Here is a 20,996-nt window from a genome sequence, read left to right on the forward strand (position 1 = left end):
TCCCCACTCAGCCCTGTTTTCCTCTTCAAAGCTGCACCTATTTACTTCTCTATTTGGGAATCTGATTTAAAAACCTGCCATTTCCCTTCATATCAGCTCTGCTTGCTGACATACAAGGTACCATAAACATAATTACTGCTTGAAACACAAAGCTAAACTCAAATTTAAAGAGAGCAAAGGAGAGAGGGAGAGAGAAGAAAAGACAAATCAATAATCGGAGTATCTGTGAGAGCACGCCACATCGTAAGTGGGCTGAATGAGCCTTGTGCTCAGCAAAGTGACAAGCCTCTAGGATTTGCAATTAGAAACAAGCTTTTCCGTAGAGCCAGTGTTCTTACTGAAAAAGACAGCATGCTTTTCAAGTGCAGGATGAAGAGCTGCCCTTTAACTTGCTCTGTCAGATGGTGGAATTTTAAGAATTCAAGGCTGACCAAAGACTAGCCTGAGAGAAAAAAGGAGGTTGTGAAGAATCCCTCATGCTGTAACTTTATCCTGTCGGGGCAGATAAATCAGACACAACCAACCTTTCCCATGACCTTCCCACCACCTTTTCTTATATGATTTCCCCCAAAATCTTCATTTAAAAGTCCTGTCATTACTGAGGGAGACTTATTTCTCCCAGAGAACACCAATTTAAACTTGGGATGGCTACTTGATTCAGGAAGAGAAAGAGCAAGACAGTTTGCTGAGGGACCATCACCACACCTCAGCACTGCAAGTTCTGCAAAGGTAAAAACTTCTGTCTCAGTTGACTATCTCTTACCATCATAGGAGTTATATACAGCAGAAAGTATCACACATTGTGTAATTATAGAAGCAAAATAACCCACAACAAACATTTCAAGGAATCAATTTTACTTTTCCTGACCAGTTGTTTTCCTGCTCGACAGAGAATTCATTTAATATTAGCATTTCAAGGAGCTGCGAACAATTGCAACTTGCAGTCTATTTTGTACTAGTTAGGTCACTTCCAGTTGCACTCCTTGGTTAGTAAAGTTCAGGTTTCCTTTCAGCTGACATTCTCCATAAAACTCTGCTAAGAGCCAACAGTAAAGAACTGCAAGGAAATCCAATTGTTTCTGAAGATGCTCTTTTCTCAAATAGAGCAAAAAGAAGAAATGAAGACACTTTATCATCTCCCTAGAAAAACCTAAAGTGAAAAGCAACAGTAAAGTTACCATAAAAATACTTTTAATATACTCAATTTAATATGCTGATTTGGATAGTAATCCAAATGAGCAATGACTGTGCAATGGTGTTCATTAGGAGAAAAACACTGCCTATTAGTGGAAGAGAAGATTCTATAAATGGCGCATGAATGTTTATTAGGAGACTTATTCTCTGTGGCTTTCTATTAAAGTGAAATTGCATCTACAAATATCTGAACACTTACCCGTCCACCTGTTCCTCTCCTAGAATATACCGCAGGTTCTTCAAGAAAGACAGGGAGACTAATGCATGGGAATGACGAATCTTCACATACCCTGTTACTGTCTCAATCAGACCCATAAAATTCTCCAGTTCTGAGGCGATGTTATCTACAGTAAGAAAAATGTAATTTTATTATTGCAGAATTCATAGCTTTAACTGCTATTCTGCTTAATGCAGTATTAGCTCAGTAAAAGACAATGTTTGTATTTGTTGCTTTTGAAAATGAGACACACTGGTATTCCTCCCCCAGTAACAGTTGCCTGTGCGGACACATGGTTGAAGGGCAAAATAAAGCCACAGAGCAACAGTGGAAAACCAGTCTTGCTTTTCCATACTGGTATACCTGCTTTTTCCATGGACATTGGACTCTGAAGCCAGCACCAAATGTTGAGCCAGCATTCTGGCAGGAATGAAAAGACCCTTGTGTAAATGTACACATCCATGAGACTGCAATTGCTCTTCGGCTACAGGGCAAATTGCTCTTCGGCTACAGGGCAAAGCTCAGGCAGAAAGCTCCATTGGAAAACAGAGAATGAGACTGAAGATGAAGAGGTGGAGGTATGCTATTGCTCTTCTCTGAGGCATAAAGCATTGCTTTCAGTGACCTAAAAAGCTTTGGCTACAAAACTGAGAACTCTTGATGAAACAGCAAAGATAAAACCGTAACTGATGTCCTCATGCCATGGAGCATGTTCCCTATAGTTTGCTAAAGGTGATTTTTCTATAATGAATTATTAAAATGACTGCAGAGCAAGCTCTACTCTTCAGTACTGCTCCCTCCCTAGGAACTGTACTGTCCCTGCGTAGGTCTGCAACACTCCATCCTTCACAAGGCTCAAGCTTTGCAGTCCTTACCTCCAGCAATCCCTGGCCCACGCCCATTGCCTGGCATCATTATCCTGCGAAGTTACGTTGCAGTCGCGAGGGGAAGTTTTTAAGCACTCAGGATGGGAGAAGCTGCTACGGGGTGTGTTTGCTGCCATGAACAAACTGAAGTCCTAACAGATGGCTGGGAAGCCCAGTTACCAAATACCAATGGCTGGTTCCCATACCAAATAAGCTGGGAGGAAGAAGATGCTCTTCAGCAGTCTAAGATAATACTTAAAAAATAAAAAAACCCACACTTGCCCCAGGTAACTGGAACATCTCCCATAAGGGAAGATTGTACCTGTAGCAGTGGGACGACAAGTGAAATAATCCACACGTTGCTGTTTCTAAACCCTGAAGTTTTCATTCAGCAGGAGGAAAGGAATCAAATATATCTCAATCTTTCAACCTTATTCATGAAACCAAAAGGGACCTTCCATAGGGAGATACATTTCCAATAAAAACTAACAGCGATTTTTACTCTGCTTTTAAGAGCTCATCAACTGTCAACACTTCCCTGGCTGATGAATCACTGCTCTGACAAATTTAATCCAGAGCTTGTTCAAGACATGCGACACAGGTGGCCAGCTCACTAATGATGACCATCCAGAGGCACAATGCTACGCTTTATACAAGCTCTCAGCACTCTGGATTCCATGTTTTAGCAAGACACCACATCTTGCCTTAAAATGTGAGGATATGCAGTCTTACAGTGCCATGCCCTACTTGCAGGCAAGTTATTTACCTACCCAGATGCAAGGATTTTCAACTTTTCCACCTTCTCAGGCCTTTATTATTCCTTTGGGACTACTGCTCATCTCACTGCCTAATCCTGGTTCCCTGTCCGGCCAAAAAAGCTAACAAAAATACCAGCTTTCACTGCTTTATAACTTGGTAGCTGAATACCTATTCCATCCACATGTTGGAGAATGGTGCTACAGTGGGCCAAATCAAATAGGAGCACCGCTATGGGACTGGAAAGCAAACAGTTTGCTGAGTTTTTAATGTTCTTATCATCATGCTGACAGACAAAAGGAAAAAATATTAAAAGCAGCCTTATCAGAGGTTCATGAAGAGAGGGCAATCACTTACTTCCACGACGGATGTTAATCAGCAGATTTCCCTTGAGAATTGTGCATCCCTGCAACATTTGTGCTGATGTGACAGAGTCAATGGTCTTCGTTTTCCCGTCCTCACAAATTTTGGGGCAAGGCCCCTCACAAGGACTGCAGAACATGCTGTTAGGAAAGAAAGGGAGACTGAAAATAAGCAATGATATGCAACTCTGAGTCTACGGAGTACTTTGAGTTAAATTTTGAAAGACACTTCCCTCTAAAGCTTAGACAAATCCTTCAAGCTAGAATGAAAGTTACCATACTTCTGCAGAGGGCTGCAGATAACTCGGCACACTTGCCTGCTGGACTCCAGAGAGGCTGGAGTGTGCACCTCCTGTTTACAGCAACACGGGAGTGAATGAATGGACCCATACCCCCTGTCTGCCAGCTTCTGAAAGGGTTTGTGGTCCTTCCAAAGTCAAAGGCACTTCAGGTAAAACCTAGTGCCCTTGCAATTAGACGTTTACTCTAACTTAATTATACTCAGAAAGAGCACCCTTCTCATTTATGCAGACAGCCTCAGAGTGCCGTGAAGTTTCATGCTAATCCAGGCCCAGCCTCCAAAAATAGGCCAGCCAGGAAGTGGAGATGGGAAAATACTGTTCAAGTTCTTATAAAGCTGTCTGTCTCCATGCCCTTAAACCAGCATTTGAAGCTCAGCACTAGGGAATTCCATGCTCCTGGCTATTTTAACTCAGGAAAGACAACTGTGGGAGCATACAGTCGTAAGTGCCGTGGAGAAAGCGAGCAGTGAATTGGTCACTATTTCTTATAGCTTAAAAGGTATTAAAGCAGAAAGTTTAAAGGAACAGAAGAATGCATCTTGATGTAAGGCAAAACTGATTTGCAACAGAATTGGGAGAGACAGGCCAGAAGTCTAAGCAGGTTCAAAATGGATTACACAGATGGAAAGAGAATGGGTCCACCAATGACTATAAAACACCAAGACAGACACAGCCCTGAACTCAGAGAAATTGGATTGCCAGAAGCTGGGAGGAAACACTGAAGCACAGGCTCACTTCTCCTGCTTCTTATACTCACAAGCATTCGTAAGCATTTTTTAGTGACCAAACTCAAGGAACGAGAACTCAGGCCAGCCTAGCCTTTGGTTACAGCAGGTCTTTAAAGGCTTCATGTTATACTGCCTGCACACTCATCTCAAAATTGAACACTTCATGTGTGCACAGAACATGCCTTCTGATCACTCCTCCTGGTAAATGGATTTTGCAATTCAAGGTAATTTTTATTCTTCTATTTATTCTAGCACTTTCCTTCATAGTTCATTATTGCTTACTCCACCTTATCACTTTAGAGGGAAAAAATGAAAAAAAAAAAACCAAAACCAAAAACCAAAACCAAACCCAGCTCCAAAGACAAAGGCTTCTGATGACAACAGTGATGGACTTACTATTTATTCTTTTTAAAAGAAACTGAACCCACTTTCTTCTGCGCTTTAAAGAAACATGTAAATTGATAACAACAGTTTTTCATGCATAAACAATAAAAGAAAGAAGCTTCCTTTTAGTAGTAAGCTCCTATTTCAAAATCCTGCACTATAACATGCCACAAACCACTAAAAGCTGCAGACACAAGCAAGAGGCATTCAACTAAATGTACAAAGAATGCTGGAAATGCTTTCCATTTGCAACTATTTGTTAACACCACCTCTGAGGAACAAAACATTCACTAGCCTTGAGTTAGAGCTCCTTTCAGTCTTTGCAGCAGAGCACAACACTGGGATAAGATAGGATGGCCATGCGCTTCAGTGTAAGCGATTCAAACAGCTCAAGTACAAGCTCAAGTACATAATAAAAGAAACATTTCTCAGGTGAATATCTGGATTCCAGCAAAGGCAGTGTTAAGTTGCTTACATCCAAATGTCAACTGGAGACTGCCTTACTATTTGATTGAACAGATGGACGACATACATGCATGCACAGACACACAACTGGTGCAGGTATCATCACAACCACCTTTCCAAAAAACCCCACATCGTAGAACAGCCTATGAAGACATCTTTTTAGCATAGTACAGAAGCACTACAAATTTTAGCACACTGACTGTCCTTTACTCAAAGTCTATGACTTCCAAGGGTCAGTAGGCAACTAAGGCTGTTTGCTTAAACCACTGGCAAAATAAGAAAATCATAAGCACGCATCACTCCAAATGTTAGAATTAAATAAGAGCAGGTGAGTGACATTCTTGCAAGAAATTATTCTGTATAATATTGTCAGCTGCTGCATTATTTTTGTCACCATCTACATGATTGCTCCCTTCTAGAACACCATTTTTATCTTCTGGAAACAGTGAAAAAAGGGAAATAAAATTAAATACACTAAAGAATACATATGTCTAAAATGCAACCACACATAAAGCAAATAATATGCAGAGCAAGATAACTCTTATGGTTTGTTCTGTGTGATAATGGTCATTGGTCAACCTCCAACCTTGTGTTCCTGGGCTTTCACTTTCATTTTGTTACTGTCTACCTGAAGACCTAGTTCTGCATTGTACTGACCTCCTCAAGTCCTTTAGAAGACTCAGGGCAACTGACAATGCACAGGACCACACACAATCAGACCTTTCAATGGTGAATTCATCTAAGCAAGCCTTTACCAGGCAGTCATGCGATTCCCCATCGTAGGTTCTCATTTCTACCTGATATAATTTGCATCACAAGCTGCCACAGAATAGGGGGTGGAAAAACCTGCACATGACAACTCTGACGGATTTTCCAGAAGCTGCATTACCTTTGGCTCCCGTTCCGGATGAATCCAGAGGGGCATTCTGCCATGCACTCATCGTTGTGAATCACAAATCTCTCATATTCACTTGTTTCGGTGGCAGGGACTTTGGAGCAAAACTCTTTAGTGACGCAGCGCCAGCCCTCGAACTTGTAGGTGTTGGGAGGGCAGGTAGGCATGCAGACTCCTTCGTAGTAGTAATTGCGGCAGGCCACGCAAGCGGTATTGTTGTCAGGCGCTGTACAGCTTCCCAAGCATTCAGGATGGCAACACTCATTTTGGTCTGTACAGGCTCGCTTGCCACATGAGCTGGGGCACACTGCAAGACAAGAAATCAAAGTAGCATGAACAAGAGCTACTAAATAAAGTGAATGGCATTAAGGAAGAACCCTGATCCATACAACTCTATGCTTTCATTCCCTAGGTTCTAGAGTATCTCTGCAAAAGAACCAACTCCTGTAAAACTGACAAATTAAATTCTGCTTTTCTCAGTTTTAGTTGCCTGAAAATATCTTTTTCTGAGATCAAATTTATAACATGAGCCAATTAAAATAATGAAGAAAACTGCAGAACGCAAGATCAACGTAAGGATAATGGAAACAGCCAAGTACTGGAACCTATTCCACAGCCCTAGTATTATGGTTAATTTTTTTTTTTTTTTTTTAAGTGCTGACTTACTGTCTTTCTAAGCATTTCTTGTCTTTCCTATTTGTACTTCGAATTGGTCTTTTATTGGCAAGAAAACAAGCTTCCTTTAAACAACTTAATTACACTTGTACAATAAAGCACTGCTATGCTGTAGCACACATGGTTAGGTTGACCCCAGTGTAGCATCCCAATGTTGCTTATGTATGCAAAATGAGGTTTAATAAAGTACAGATGGTACACATCAAATACTGTGGAATCATGGAGCTACTATTTTCCCCTGAAGTGGGTAACAGAATTCTGCCTTATCCCCCAAATTCTGGGTTCAGAGAACAAAATATGAAAGGGAGAAAAAAAATGGGGTGCAAATTTATGGAGACATTCATTTTACGTGAAAGTATTTCAGCTTGGAAGACACGAACAAAGAGCAGAATTGTCAGCAGACAAGCTCACCACTGTTACATCAAAAGAAGTGGCAGCATTATATTTATGTAACAACAACATTTTGATTACAGTGTTGTATGGCCTTTTAGCCATGCGAGCTGTGTGCCAGAGGCTCTGTAAACAAACACAGATAGGAAATCTGGTTTGTATTAAGTAACTGTTTTCCACTTTCTAACTTCGCTAAAACACAGTACCAATAACAACAGCATAAAACAAAATTTCAGTAGTACAACTACAGCAAGATCCAAGCAAAGCACCACAAGACATTTAAACTGAACGATGTGAGCAAAAAGCATATAACCAGCAAAGAAGTTAATATCCCAAAATGAAGACAGAAGCAGCAGAGCCCAGCCTGTAGAGAAAGATAATATTTTAAGAAACCGTAACAGTTCCACAAAAGTTCTGCATTGCAATCTCTTTGTTTGCAACTACAGTGCTCTTTTAATGCAGGACTAAACACCCTGAAGTCTTGACCCCCTCCTCTTCCCATAATGAGATCTAGCCTTTCCAGTATGTTTTTACAATGCTATTGAGCAGAGCACCACAATTATGACACAGGACAATAATAAGAAATTGAGAAAAGGGGGGAGAAAAGGGGGGAGAAAAGGGGGGAGAAAAGGGGGGAGAAAAGGGGGGAGAAAAGGGGGGAGAAAAGGGGGGAGAAAAGGGGGGAGAAAAGGGGGGAGAAAAGGGGGGAGAAAAGGGGGGAGAAAAGTTCACAGCTGTGCATCAGGATCTAGACATCCTACGTCAAGTTTTGACTGTAAGAAGCCATTTTCTGCCAGCTTAAGGTAGTGTTCACCTTGAAAAGTACTTGTAAAACTGCCATCAGAGAATTTTGCATTTCTTATCAAAATGGTTCTATATTGATCTTGCTAAATTTTATTCACTTTTTATTTTAAGCCCTGCCAACTTTGCAAGCTTAAGCATCCGGGTACCAAGTTAGGTTCTCCTTATAAAAGTAAGGCTAAGAAAGATTTTGTGGAGGAAATTCAACCTGCAGGTACTCCCCAACTAATCTGACAGCCTTAACAGTATCTCCCCTATATTAGCAGGTAGCTATGAAGTATCATCAGCAGACCTGCTTACAATATCTGACTTGTCTATTACTTGCATATATGTAGCCACATACCACTCGCTCGCATAGCAAGCCACATACCAACATGCTCGCATTAAAGATAGCTTGGATGCACTGAATTGAATGCAGCAGGTCTACTGCGTGATAAGGTACTACTGAAGTTGCCCAAGAGCTCATTTGTCTTTTCCAATTAGAAAAGAAACATTACTTAACCCTGCAACCCTTTCTTTGCACATACTGCTATTATAACCCAACAGCACTGCTCCATATGTATATACTCATTTTTTCAGAGTGAAACCAGGCAGAAAAGTAGAAGGGGGGGTGGAGGGGGAAGACTATGAGAACAAGGAGGTAGGAGCATGGGGATGGCCGACGCCTGCACAGGTAGCACAAATATCGCATCCAGGCCAAATTAAGAAAATGTTTGCAGAGCCAGTTACTTGTAAGACTACTGAGAGGAGGAATGTAGAGGAAATCACTGCTAAATAATGCACTGCATAAAGATGCTAGAGTGTTTTTTTTCTTGAAAAGGAAAAAACCCATACACACCAAACCCTTGCATGAAAATAAGCAAGTATGTAAGTGTATATTCTTTCTCTGACGGTAACCTGCACCAGTGTAAAAGGATAAAGTCTGCCCCGATGCCACCTTTAGTAAGGCATCACAAATTGCCTCTCATCTTAAGGTATACAGTACTACTTGCATTTGCAACTACTAAGGGATTAAAAAAAATAAAAAATCATATGTGTCTTGCTAGCAGATGGACTGCTGTTCTGAGTGGGTGCCAGAAATCGGATTTCGTGTGGTAGCTACATTTCCAGTTCAAAGCCCTACTAAGAGAAAACCACACACACCCCTGATGCCTCCACAAAGTTCATTACTAGATGTATTGATTAACTACATGATTTTTTTTTTCATCTAGACAATTTGCTAAAAAACAAACACTGCTACATTAAGTATTCAGATAAATATAGTAGAAAAAGACAGAGTTTATGTCATTCTTGGGAAAGACTTTTATATTCCCTTAATGCTTCTGCCATTCATGAACAGTCTGCTGTATAAATAGGATTCCCTGCATCTCCTGGTAAATCTGCTGACTCTCGTCTACAGAAATATAAATTGAAGCACAGAAAGATATACAAGTTCACATGAAAAAGGCAATCAGTGAAACAGGTTTTCAAAATTGTAGTAATATTTTAATCACAACCATTTTAACCAGAAGTCTTGAAAACTTTTTAAAGATAATTTTTTAAAAGCTCAGCAACCTTGCTTTTCTCTCAGTCCTATTTTTTGCTTGTTCCTGCTAACGTTGGCATAGTTTTCAGCCTGGAGACAATACGGGTATCCTGTTTCTTTGAAGAGGCAGAACAAGAACTTTCGTGTGTGTGTAGGATATATTATGAATAACAAAAAGTCTTATCTGCCTTACATGCCAGTTCTCTCAGATATCCCTGTTATAAAAATCTTACTGAACAATACTAGTTGGCCATACAATCCAGCCCAATCTATCCTCCCCCCTGCCCTCCCAAACTGTGCTAACTTGGGTTGCTAGATTTGTACAAAAACATTTAAAATGCAGGTTCCAAAATACTTTTGCCAAACAAAACCCTGAAGTATGCTCAGTAACTTGTTGACTTTAGTCCACAGGAACATTAGAGACACAAATACAAGCAAATAGTGGGCTGACATTTGGGGACAGAATTTATCAGCCAGGTACAACAGTGCCTTGGATCATGAAGGCTGACGACTGTATACAAAAAACCCCAAAGCCCTGAACAAATCCTTGCTGACAAGCATAAGGGAAAAAAATGCTTAATTGTCATCACGTGGAGCTACCAAGATAATGGAAAATTTCAGAGACCTTGGAGGGCAGCCATCGAAGAGGGAAGTCAAAGCAAGACCTGGAGAAGGGCAGACCCTTAAGCAGCTTCATGACTTTATTACAGAGATGATGAAGGCTTGACTAGACCACAGTGTCTATTTACATTTAGGGAGCAAAAGTACTGAATAATCATCAGATCTTCAGAGAAGGACATTATAAGAGTACCAGCAGCCACAAATCAAATTTACTGGAGCAAACCCAACAACAGTAGTTTCTTTGACCATCCATGCTTCACCTTCTCTCTTATTTCTTCAAATGAGAAGTCTTCCTTGTCAACAAAATTCAGGAGATTTTCCAAATACTATTAAGATACTATGATCACTCGCAAAAAAGGCAAACTTTCATTTCAAGATGCCCACTTACTGAGAAAATCAGATTCAGACCTGACATACAGAAAGGAGATACTTTAAAACTAAATGCAAAGATCTTACAAACAAGAGGAGCTCCAAGACAATGTGACTCAGAGACTCATTATTCTCAATTAAAATCTCCAAGATGCTAAACCAAAATTGCAAACACAAAGCAAGGTTGGGAAATCCTCGAACACAACTCTCCAAAAAAAGCAAGAAACAAATCATCTCTCTGTATTTACAGCAGTTCCTTTCTGGACAGCCTCATGCTAAGGAGGTGGTAGTAAGTTTGTCTGACATCTAATACCTCCTGCTATTTGAAGTGTGCACAAAGCTGAAGCTCACTGCAAACACTCTGCATTGACATCATGGCTACTGTACGGTTTGGACAGACAAAGTGTTCTTATCATCTCCAAGACGCCATGACTTCAGCAATGCTGAAACAGAAAAATCAGGTGAATAAACAATCAGTCACAGGGAGTGAAAACGCAGCCAGAAGAGGAAGACTTCTGGCAAGCTGAGGCACTGGCCTCTGCCAAGGATGGCACTGTGCCAGTCACATGCGGGTGAGCAAAAGGTTGCCAAGTGTGGGATAAATATTTTTTTTAAAGATTCTTTCTCTCCTTGTAAAACGATATTTGATCCTTCCTTTTTTATACTGTTCCTGCTTTTTTAGAGCATCCTTCACATAAAATAATGTTTCAGAAAGAAAAGGGGAAAAAAGCCTAGTTTTGAGCAGAAACCAGAGGAGGAAGGGAGCGTTTTCTCTCAGCCAACTACTGAAAAAATTAGCTGTCTAAATTTATCCACAAAGAGAAAAAAATGGTCATTTTTTGAATGTTAATCCCTCTACATGACAGAATTTTTAAAATATTGCATTTTAACGGTCTAAATTTTGGTACGGTCTTTCAAGCACCTGACTTCAAATGCTCAAGCAGCCTACACAAGACCTGATTTCTTTTGCCCAGTATACTGTGAGAATAGAGAAACTGGAGAGATGTTACTCAGAAAATCCAGTTCAAGTGATTCATGGCCAGGGCTGGAATCAAGTAACTACAGAATAAAGGCTGCCGTAAGGAAATACACATATTAAATACATGCAGTAACGTGTTCCGATCACAAAAATATGGGTACAAGTCATCTGCAAAGAACTGAAGAGGCCACTTAGAGCAGTTGTAGAAAATCTTTACAGTGGTAAAAAAACAGGTATTAGCAACATATTAACAATGGTATATTTTTTGTCTTTTCTATCTTTCCCCTGCACTCAAAAACCTGGTATCTCATGCTCAGTGAAAATCCTGAAGAGAAAAACTGCTACCACATCGAACAGCTTGCTTTCTAGTAGTTAAGGCATGAAGTTTGGCAGATTTTGAAATTAACTGCCAGATCTTGTTTAAAGGTTCAGTTCAACCCAGCCCTGATACTGGGACTTGAGAGTGATCATCTCCTTCCTCTTTAAACCTCTAGTATGTACACAATCATGCCCACCCGTAAAATATTTCTCTAGGTCTATACAAAATTATACCAAGAAGCAAGGAGAGGGCATTAAGTCCACAGCCTGCAAGCTATGTTTGACTCAAGATCATTTCATCAGTCATGTGTTTCCATGTTTACATCCTAGTCATTACCAGCCCATTTTTATATCCTAGTCATTACCAGCCCATTTTTATCTGGCAGACCTTTCCAAGGATCTTGAAATTATTCCGAAGTTGTTCTGTGAATTATTTTCTTCCCACTATACAAATCCAGCTGAAGTTTAACTACATCTGGTCAGCTTCCACACAAAGCTTTTTGGTCTCTTGCTTCTTGGTATTTCAGTTTGCCACAGATGCTGTATCCCACATCCCTAAGTGAAGGAGCAGGTGTGATGAAGCATCCAGAACCTCAAAATAACCTCAAACGTTTTGCCCAATCTAACATCAGCCCACGAACTGCTCAATCTTTAATCATATGAAAGACTGATAAAGGAATCTACTCTTGCATCCTCTTCCTCAGGATTTTATGGTTGAAAAACAATACCAGGCTAAATGCCTGTATAGCCAGTTGCACAGAAGTTGGATCCAACTGCTCAGCTGGAAGCACCTGTAGATGATTCCAGAGCACAGGAAGTGGAAGAAAGGAGCGGAGACAGGTTAGGAGAAGAAAGCCCAGCACCACTCACCACCTGGAGACTCTCAGATACCACCAGATGTGGTAGGGTCTATGAAACAGAGAGGAAACATTCATCATTCAATGAAATGAACACTTTGCTAGAACATAGTGCTGTGGCGAGATATTCGATTCCTTCTAGTTTTACAAATTTTTTTTTTTTTTTTTCCAACATTTTCCCTTCCCCTCAGAATAGTTTTAGTACCTAGAGCATTTCAGACTAGCACACACATCAGCACAGCTCTGAGGAGCCAGAGGCCCACAGCATGGTTTGTAATCCCTCAAACACACAAATGCCTCAGCACAACGTACCTGTAGCTCTCCTTCCCAGCTGAAAAGAACAGAGCAGCCTATTAAAAATAACAATGAAAATAACCCAAAGCATATTTCAGTTGGATACACTGGAGTTCGATGACCTCACCACCACCACCTCTTTTGGCCACCTATCATTCATTCTTTACCCTAGAAGTTACCTCAAAACAGCTTCCAGGCTTCCCAGCTGTGATACATAACACGTGTGCTAAACCCATTTTATTTAGAGTGACTAGAGGACTCGGGGACACTATTTGGCACTGTAAAACCTCCCATCCCTTCAGGTTTTCTGCAAGTGAAGCAATCAACCCTGCTAAAAGCTCCAGCAGCGTTACAGCTACTCACATCACACCGAAATTGGAGCAAATGGAAACCCGAGTGAAGAAAACAACTACCTTAGACCACAGTCAACAGGAACCGATAGATAGTACAGTTACTCCATTTGCTGCTAAGTGCGTAATACTAACAACCAGGAAGGTGCAAATAAACACGACTTATTGACAAACCCAGGCAGCACGAATTGCATTCTCTTTCAAAACAGTTTACGTTGCCCAGCACAACCCAGACTGGCATCGTTGCAGCTGGCACTCAAGAGAAAGAGGAAAAAAACAAGTCCATTTTGTCCCTTCCACACCAGTATGAATTCAGTACATAAACAAACCCAACTGAGGCATATACACAAGCATCTATCAGGCGTTCAGGCCACTTTTACTCTATCTTCAACACTAGGTAAACAAGTTGGTTGGGAATGTTTTAGCATCAGTGCTGCACTGTTCTAGAAACATTTTCTCTACAAAAAGGGAAATTTCACACTGGAAGATGCAAATCAGAACAGTAACACCGATGGCGGTGAGGATGAAAGCAGGAAAGCCAGGGTCACCCCGCAGCTGTGAAAGCTGCTCCCTGTCTGCTGCAATCACACACCACTCACGGACACAAATTTGTTCACATTTCTGAAGGGGCAACTGAAGTTCCTGAACTCTTCAGTAACACGTAAGGAAAGAAAAGGGCTGCTGCAGAACAGCTCTGAAGCAAATTATTTTTCTTTTCACTCCAGATTACGAGCTATATATTGGGGGTTTGCTTGTTGCTGCTTAAAGCAAGATTTAATCTGCCTGTCTTCCAAATGCTGCAAGTGTAAGGCAATAAGCTTTACAGGATTTAATTAATATACTGCAAAAGCAGGGAGTGCTGGTCAGTCATCTCCTGGCAAAACCCCAGCTGGAGGAAGAATACTATTCACATTTCAGATTTATTCTAAAGGAGGAAGACAGTTTGGTAACATTATCACACTGGCCTAAATTATGTGGTTCTCTTAATGCTGAAGGATAATGGCAGTTTAATCTTGGGTAAAAAAAAAGTCACTGGTTTGGAGGGATTCAACCCCTGCTTCGTTTCAGGAATGCCCTTTGCATCGATGCATCAAGCCCATCAACAGGCTTAAACCATTTCGGCATAAGCACTGAAACATAATGCTTGTCTTAGAGGCAGACATCAACACTGCTCCAATTGAAGGCTAACTACCCTAAAAATGAAAAAAGAGGAAAAAAAAAAAAGAAGAAAATAAAAAAAAAGACCCACAAAGCTTCAGTAAAACTAATGCTTACAATACACACAGTGGGGCAGAATATTTAGAAAGTTTTTGCTCATCACCAACTAGGATACCTGCATTAACAACAAATAAAAAAATCTGTCGAGCTTTAAACATCAGAAAGATTAAAACTCAAGGAAACAGCCAGAAAGAGCAAGAACATTCAAATTGTTTTACTGCAGAGCAAATTTTTTCAAGCTGTTCACCTACGAGTGAGATAGCCCACTGAAAACAGGAATAAGACTTAGATATTTAGGAATCTGAGGAAAAAAAAGAATTACAATGGAAGGGCAAAACCAGGTGGAAGAATACTGATGCTTTGGAAAGTTATCAGAGACACCTGGGTGCATTTGTTTTAAATTATGGACTAATAAGTCTGGGAGTATGTCATCACTTACAATATTTGCACATTGCAAGTGAAGGCATCCTGTTAAGATCAACATCAGTTCAAACAGTATTAAGGCAATTATGTTCAAAACAATTAAACAAAGTATTTCCTTCACGACTTCCAGAAATACAAGTGAGTGTAAGCAAATCTAACAGCAACTGAAGGTTGTGTTATTGAGGTCCACAACAAACAAAAGGTGAACTCTTTCCTTGGTTTTAATAATCATGGAATAATTTTTTCGTTCTAAATCTTTCTTCTATTATAAACACAGAGGGAATACAGAAGGTGCCAGAGTTTGTAAGACCCAAAAGCAGACTGGAAGATCATGCATTAATCCACCTCTTAATGCAGTTTAGCAAATTTACAGGCAACATGGACAGTAGAAAGGATACAACTGACTTGAAATCTGTATTAAAATTAGTTTCTTCTCATACGCCACGACTGTGGATGGAAACATTTCAGAGGGAAAAGGGAAAATGTTGAGTATCTTTTCAGACTTGATGCAGATTGCTTTCATAGTCTGTAAACCATCCTGAACTGTCTGGACATGAACTTTTAACTCCATTCTACATGGTTTACTCTCCAAAGAACAAAACTGCTACAACAGTTACCTGTCTGCTTGCAGGTTATTGAACAGCTCTGTTTGTGGCTAGAAAAGGCTGAGGCAGGTTGCAGAGCCTCCTTTGAGAAGCGCAGGGATGCTCCCAATGCACAGAGACACTGGACATTGCCGCGACCCCAAAGGAAGCCCCAAGGGAACAGCTGCAAGTTCAGCAGCTCCGAATCCCTAGCTCGCTCAAGCCAAGCAAAGGATTGAAACACCTGAAATTAGAAGACACTGGAAAAAAGTGACTTGGGTCAATGAGGGGCACTGATGGGAACAGCATATGGGTTTGCTCAGTGTTTTCTTCTAACCTAAGTGGAGGATGGCATTATGTCGTCCAGCCTGCACTTAGTCCACGATCTTTAAAAACATCCTCCGTTATGAGACAGAACTACTTCAGTTCTTCCAACACGTTGATAAAATAAACTGAACAAGGAAAACCACGCTTTACTATGCCATCCCCCAGAAACTGCAAACACACGTAATATACTTGCGGGACAAACGGCATTTGGCCATGTAGTCAAATACACAGTTAATACTTGGATGGGCGAGCTGTCTCTGCTTATACACATGCACATGCTTTTGAGGAATTCCTATTAGTATGACTGGAAAAAAATAATAATGACATTGCCTCGGACTTTCTAAATCCTTTTCTGTAGTAAGGATTTGTGATCAGATTAGGGAGTACCAGACGGTTTTATTTATTTATTTATAGGAAGGACAGTCAAGGTGAGCTGTATCACTGGATCTGACAGGGCCTCCAGGCTGCAGCAAAGCCAGCTCAGCGATGCTGCCCGGCTGCTCTGAAGCTGGAGACGGCATCAGATGGCACTTATTAAAGAAAAAGGGGGGATTCATGTATTTGATACTGGCACAAAGGGGGAAGCACACTGCTTCCCACTCTGTTTCTGCTAGAGTTTGGCACATTTGAGCTACAGTACCTTTTTTTTGTCATCTCAAGTCACATTCGCATGAACATATAAATACACGGATCCTTACACACTGTGTATAGCAGATACTTACATGGATGGTCTCAAAAAAGAATATTCTTTTCACACACTAAAAAAATTATACAGAGTTATTTTAAATTCAGAACTGTTTGTATATTCCTTATAAGTTTATAAAACTCTCACTGTCCTCCCATGACTAACGAAACTGGAATTGAGAGAGGATTCTATATTTATAACTCGTCTGGTTGCTCATGCCTATGGCCCTATTTCCACCCTCCGTTACTGTACACAGAGCTATGTGAAGTATTGTGGGTTCCCAAACTTCACCGATTTCCTAACAAGGCAGGCCTGTGTCCCGGAGGAACAAGCTGGGGGCTGTTTCGTTCGAGCATTGGCCGAACTCGGAGGGAGAGGCCTTGAGCGCTGTGGTTTTGGCAGCTCTTCTTGAAACTGGTATTAGAGGCCATTTCTGTGCAATTACATGCCTAACTGGCACTGGATTGTGTATCGATGCTACTGATACATTGTCTACAGCCCAAACCATACAGCTGTTGCTATGCACTTCACCTTACCCTATTTATTTTAGCAGTGCGTGCAAGCCGAAGCACTTCAATGCTCAGCTGAGCAGCTCCGTCAGTCACCTACGTTACATGCACACCAGAAGTACCAGGCAAATCCAAGCCATTACAATGAAGTCCAACAGACTATTATTCATTGGCCTCTCAAAATCGAAAGGAGACAAAACCCTCAAACTTTATCCAAAATCCCCGAGACCACACTGCGTTCAGTGATGCTGACACACCGCAGACCTCAAAGGGGTGGCAGAGAAAGAGACTGCATCAGGTATCTAAATGCAGCAAAATGAGGAAGACGACAGATTTCATACAAATGAGGGCTGAGTGACACTCATAATCCATGTGAATGTCCTACACTCTGCCCAACAATCACGCAACCACATCTCATCTTCTAAACAAAAACACTTCACTAGTTCATAAATCCCAGAGAGAAGTCTAAGCCTTTGTCATGATAGAGGTTCCTCGTAATCGATGGATTTTTAACACGTGCCAGGCACCTGCGGGGCACAGAAACTGTTTCTAATTTGCAGATGCTATAGATATGTTCAATATAAATAAATATTTCTACAAAAAGCAGAGGGAGAAAAAGACACAGGCAGATTTTTCCAATTCAAAATATGTTGTGGTGGCTGGAATTGGGGTCTAACTCTCATGGAGTTAGATTCATTATGGTACTTGAGCTATAAAACCCCACAAAAATCAAGAAACTCACAACTCTTCCTATGAGGCTTTGCAGATTCTGGAGACAGAAGAGCACCAAATGGTGGTGTCACATCAGGAATTAAGAGAAAGCAGAAAGAGTACTGTCCAGCACTGAAGGGAAAAGGAAGGATGGGAAACATTTTTCTCTTTCCATATAATTGCCTTGTACTCTAGCCTCCAAAAACTCAAGTAATTTCCACCCCCCCAGCCCCCCCCAGCACTGAGGAGTCAGACCATATTCAAGTTCAGAGGAATTTATCTGGGGATCTACATTCTTCATATACAAAAAGTGGCAAGATCTGGACTGTGCCTAAAAAGATTAAGCCTCCATACCTACTAACCAAAAAACATCACCAGGAAAGCAAGTTGCCAACTTGGCCAAATTCATTTTACTGAACCGAGAAAGTTTTCCTCTAGCAAGATAAATTTGTCCCTAGAATATTCTAGCTGAGAGAGAAATTACCTAAATCACCCTATAAAGCAAAACAAGATTTCAAAAGGAAAAAAGGGCATAGGTCAACAAAGATATACTTTGGTTCAGTCAAAATAATTGCTGCTTTGAAAGCCGAGCAGAGTAACACACCGCACCTGAAGACACAGGTACTTGCGATGAAGAAACGTTACCTTAAACCCTCATGGCACTCAGCATCTGGTTTGTTTGCACATTACGTATGCTCAGAACAAGTACTAGCACGGGGAGAGCCCCTGAACATGTTTTGCAAACAATTACAACAACCCGAAACAATGCGCCGGGGCTGAAGTCATCTCAGCAAAGGCCCCAGCCTCGCTAAGCAGCACCATTTGCAAATTCAGTTCTCATCAGAGGCGCAGAAGGGAAACACACCGAGGCTTCTCCTTCTCTTTATCCCAGGGTCACAGTCTTTGCCGCAGGTACACAGTAGTGCTGCCATTTTTTTCCCAGTTTATTCAACTGCTTTCTTTGCTTTGCAATAAAGCTGTCCAGATTAACAGACAACTCTGGTGAGTCAGATGATCAAAGAAAAAAAAATAATCTGTACTTCTCACCATCTAAACAGTAATGCTACAATTGTTTTCCATCACTTCGCAAACCCATAACACAAGACAAACTTTTAAAAGCTATTAAAAACTCCTCCTACTTAGCAAGGAGAAAAATAATCTAAATTTATCCCAAGAAGCTAAAGTTCACTTCACTTGGAGGGAAGGATATAAATATGGAATATTTTTTATTCCATCAAAATTAGGGAGAAAAACTATAAAAAGGTCTTCAAAGAACTAAATGACAGCAAAGCTTAGTATTACCTTTTGAAATTTTAAAAAAACAGGTTCCACATATTGACACCATTTTAAAAAGGTCTATGTTGCATTAATTAAAGCACAGATGTTCTTCCACAAAAGCATTCTAATTTGACTGACCCTCTTCTAGTTTTTTAAAATTCTCTTTTAATGCTAAAATTCCACTAAGCATTTAATTTATTCTGGAGAGGGTTAGTATTAGGTATAGGAGAAGATGCAGGTTCCCAAAACAAACAAGCACTATACAATTCAGTAATGAAAGTATTTCTAACTTCTTCATGCAGAGTGTGCAGACTTCAGACAGTGAAGACTTTCGTTTACCCTAGAAATTATTAGATTTTTAAGACACCTCCAAACAGAAAATTTAATGAGTTCTAAGCTTTATTTCTCAATAATACTGCAGCAAACAAGATTGCAGTTACCTCTTCTTCCAGTTATGGGTCTCCTTGAGCCAATAACTGCAGGTATCTTTGGTTATAGAGGTCAAATGGGTGAAAGCATTGTCACGCTTCCCGTATTCAAACTCCTCATGATGCTACACTGTCTTTTTACTATTCAAAAGTGCTTCCTTCTCCTTTTACTGATCTATTCTGAACATGCCAGCCATGCCATTCAGTAAGTTCTCTAGGTATATATTTACAACACACAAAACAGACCAAGAACAAAATATGTCTGGCTAATGCTGGAGTTATCAATATTGTATCATCCCCAGAAACACTTAATGCTGACATTGAGAAATGTTGTGACAAATATTATCTATCACCTCTGGTCCAGATACTCGTGACTGTAAAAGGAGCCCAGTGGCTGGTTTTGGCCAGCCACAGAGGGACAGTGCAGTATTGCCATCAGACTGCACTCAATTTGAGAAATGCTTTCCAATTCCACCATTAGAAATGACATTTCTCTTCCAACGTTTACGACCCCAAAATGAAACAACAAACGGATCCGTCTCTATTTCAAGCAAGGAAGGCCCTGCCTTCTCTGCAGTTATATGAACCTAAACTTCCATATGCATTAAATAAAGTTTTCCGTAATTATGCAAACACTAGCCTAAACACACCGTTTAAAAATCACACTGATTAAAAAAATCACACAAATCCAAATTTGCAGACAGAACCTTCACTGAAAAACAACAAAAGGGAACGACCAAGTAACAGCAGATCCTGCTTGTTGATGGTTATGAAACAAGAAACAGGGAGGGGAAAAAATAATTAGTATTCCAGGATGTCCCATACACACACCCAAAACTAAAAGCATTAAATTGGATGGGAATAGAATAGCTGATTTTGCCTGCAGTCAAATACGGAGAAGTATCATTTAAATTGCAAATTATAGAGCAACAGATTTTTGCACAAAGTTCAAGGGTTTTTTATGGTTTGTTTTTATGAATTAGGAATGACATGGGGAAAAAGTAAGGGGGTTGGGCTAGCTACTATCCTCAATACATATTTCAGCTTACATATTTCTCAGATTCATTTGATGCACTTTATCTAGGCACCGCGGCTTGTTAAAGTGATGACAGAAAGTAAAGCAGCTTCTCAGAGATCATCCCTAAGGATGTAGTATCCGCTGGTGGCCACGCTGGCGCTGGAGGATTAAACTGCTACAGAAGGATCTCCAAACTGACTAATTACTCCCTCCCTCCCCACATCATGTCCTTCCCCACAAGGGAAACCTTTAATCCATTTATACCTTTCCTGGGAAGTGCTTTTCAACCAATAGTTCATGTGACAAACCTTCCACTTCCCTTTCCCAGGTTTTAAAGAGCTTGTTCCTACTAACATCAGCTTCTTGGCCTTGGTTCCTACAAATTAAACTTCATGAATGCTTAGTAACAGAAAAATATATACTTCACATTTATACAGCATTTTTTAATCAGCAGTTTTCAAAATGCT

The 20,996-nt window shown here is 40.5% G+C and overlaps 1 protein-coding gene across 4 annotated transcripts in view; it reads right to left on the reverse strand.

Annotated features, from left to right (window-relative positions):
• Positions 1-20,996, reverse strand: part of IGF1R (insulin like growth factor 1 receptor) — a 192,348-nt gene that overhangs the window by 38,721 nt on the left and 132,631 nt on the right. For all 4 annotated transcript variants that reach the window (XM_075506285.1, XM_075506284.1, XM_075506283.1 and 1 more), the window contains exons 3-5: positions 6,164-6,476; positions 3,391-3,536; positions 1,394-1,538 (exon numbers count right to left, since the gene is read on the reverse strand). In XM_075506285.1, the coding sequence (XP_075362400.1) occupies positions 1,394-1,538; positions 3,391-3,536; positions 6,164-6,476 (604 nt within the window). The remainder of the gene's footprint in view (positions 1-1,393; positions 1,539-3,390; positions 3,537-6,163; positions 6,477-20,996) is intronic.

The sequence above is a fragment of the Mycteria americana genome, chromosome 6, assembly GCF_035582795.1.
Source record: "Mycteria americana isolate JAX WOST 10 ecotype Jacksonville Zoo and Gardens chromosome 6, USCA_MyAme_1.0, whole genome shotgun sequence".
Taxonomy (NCBI): domain Eukaryota; kingdom Metazoa; phylum Chordata; class Aves; order Ciconiiformes; family Ciconiidae; genus Mycteria; species Mycteria americana.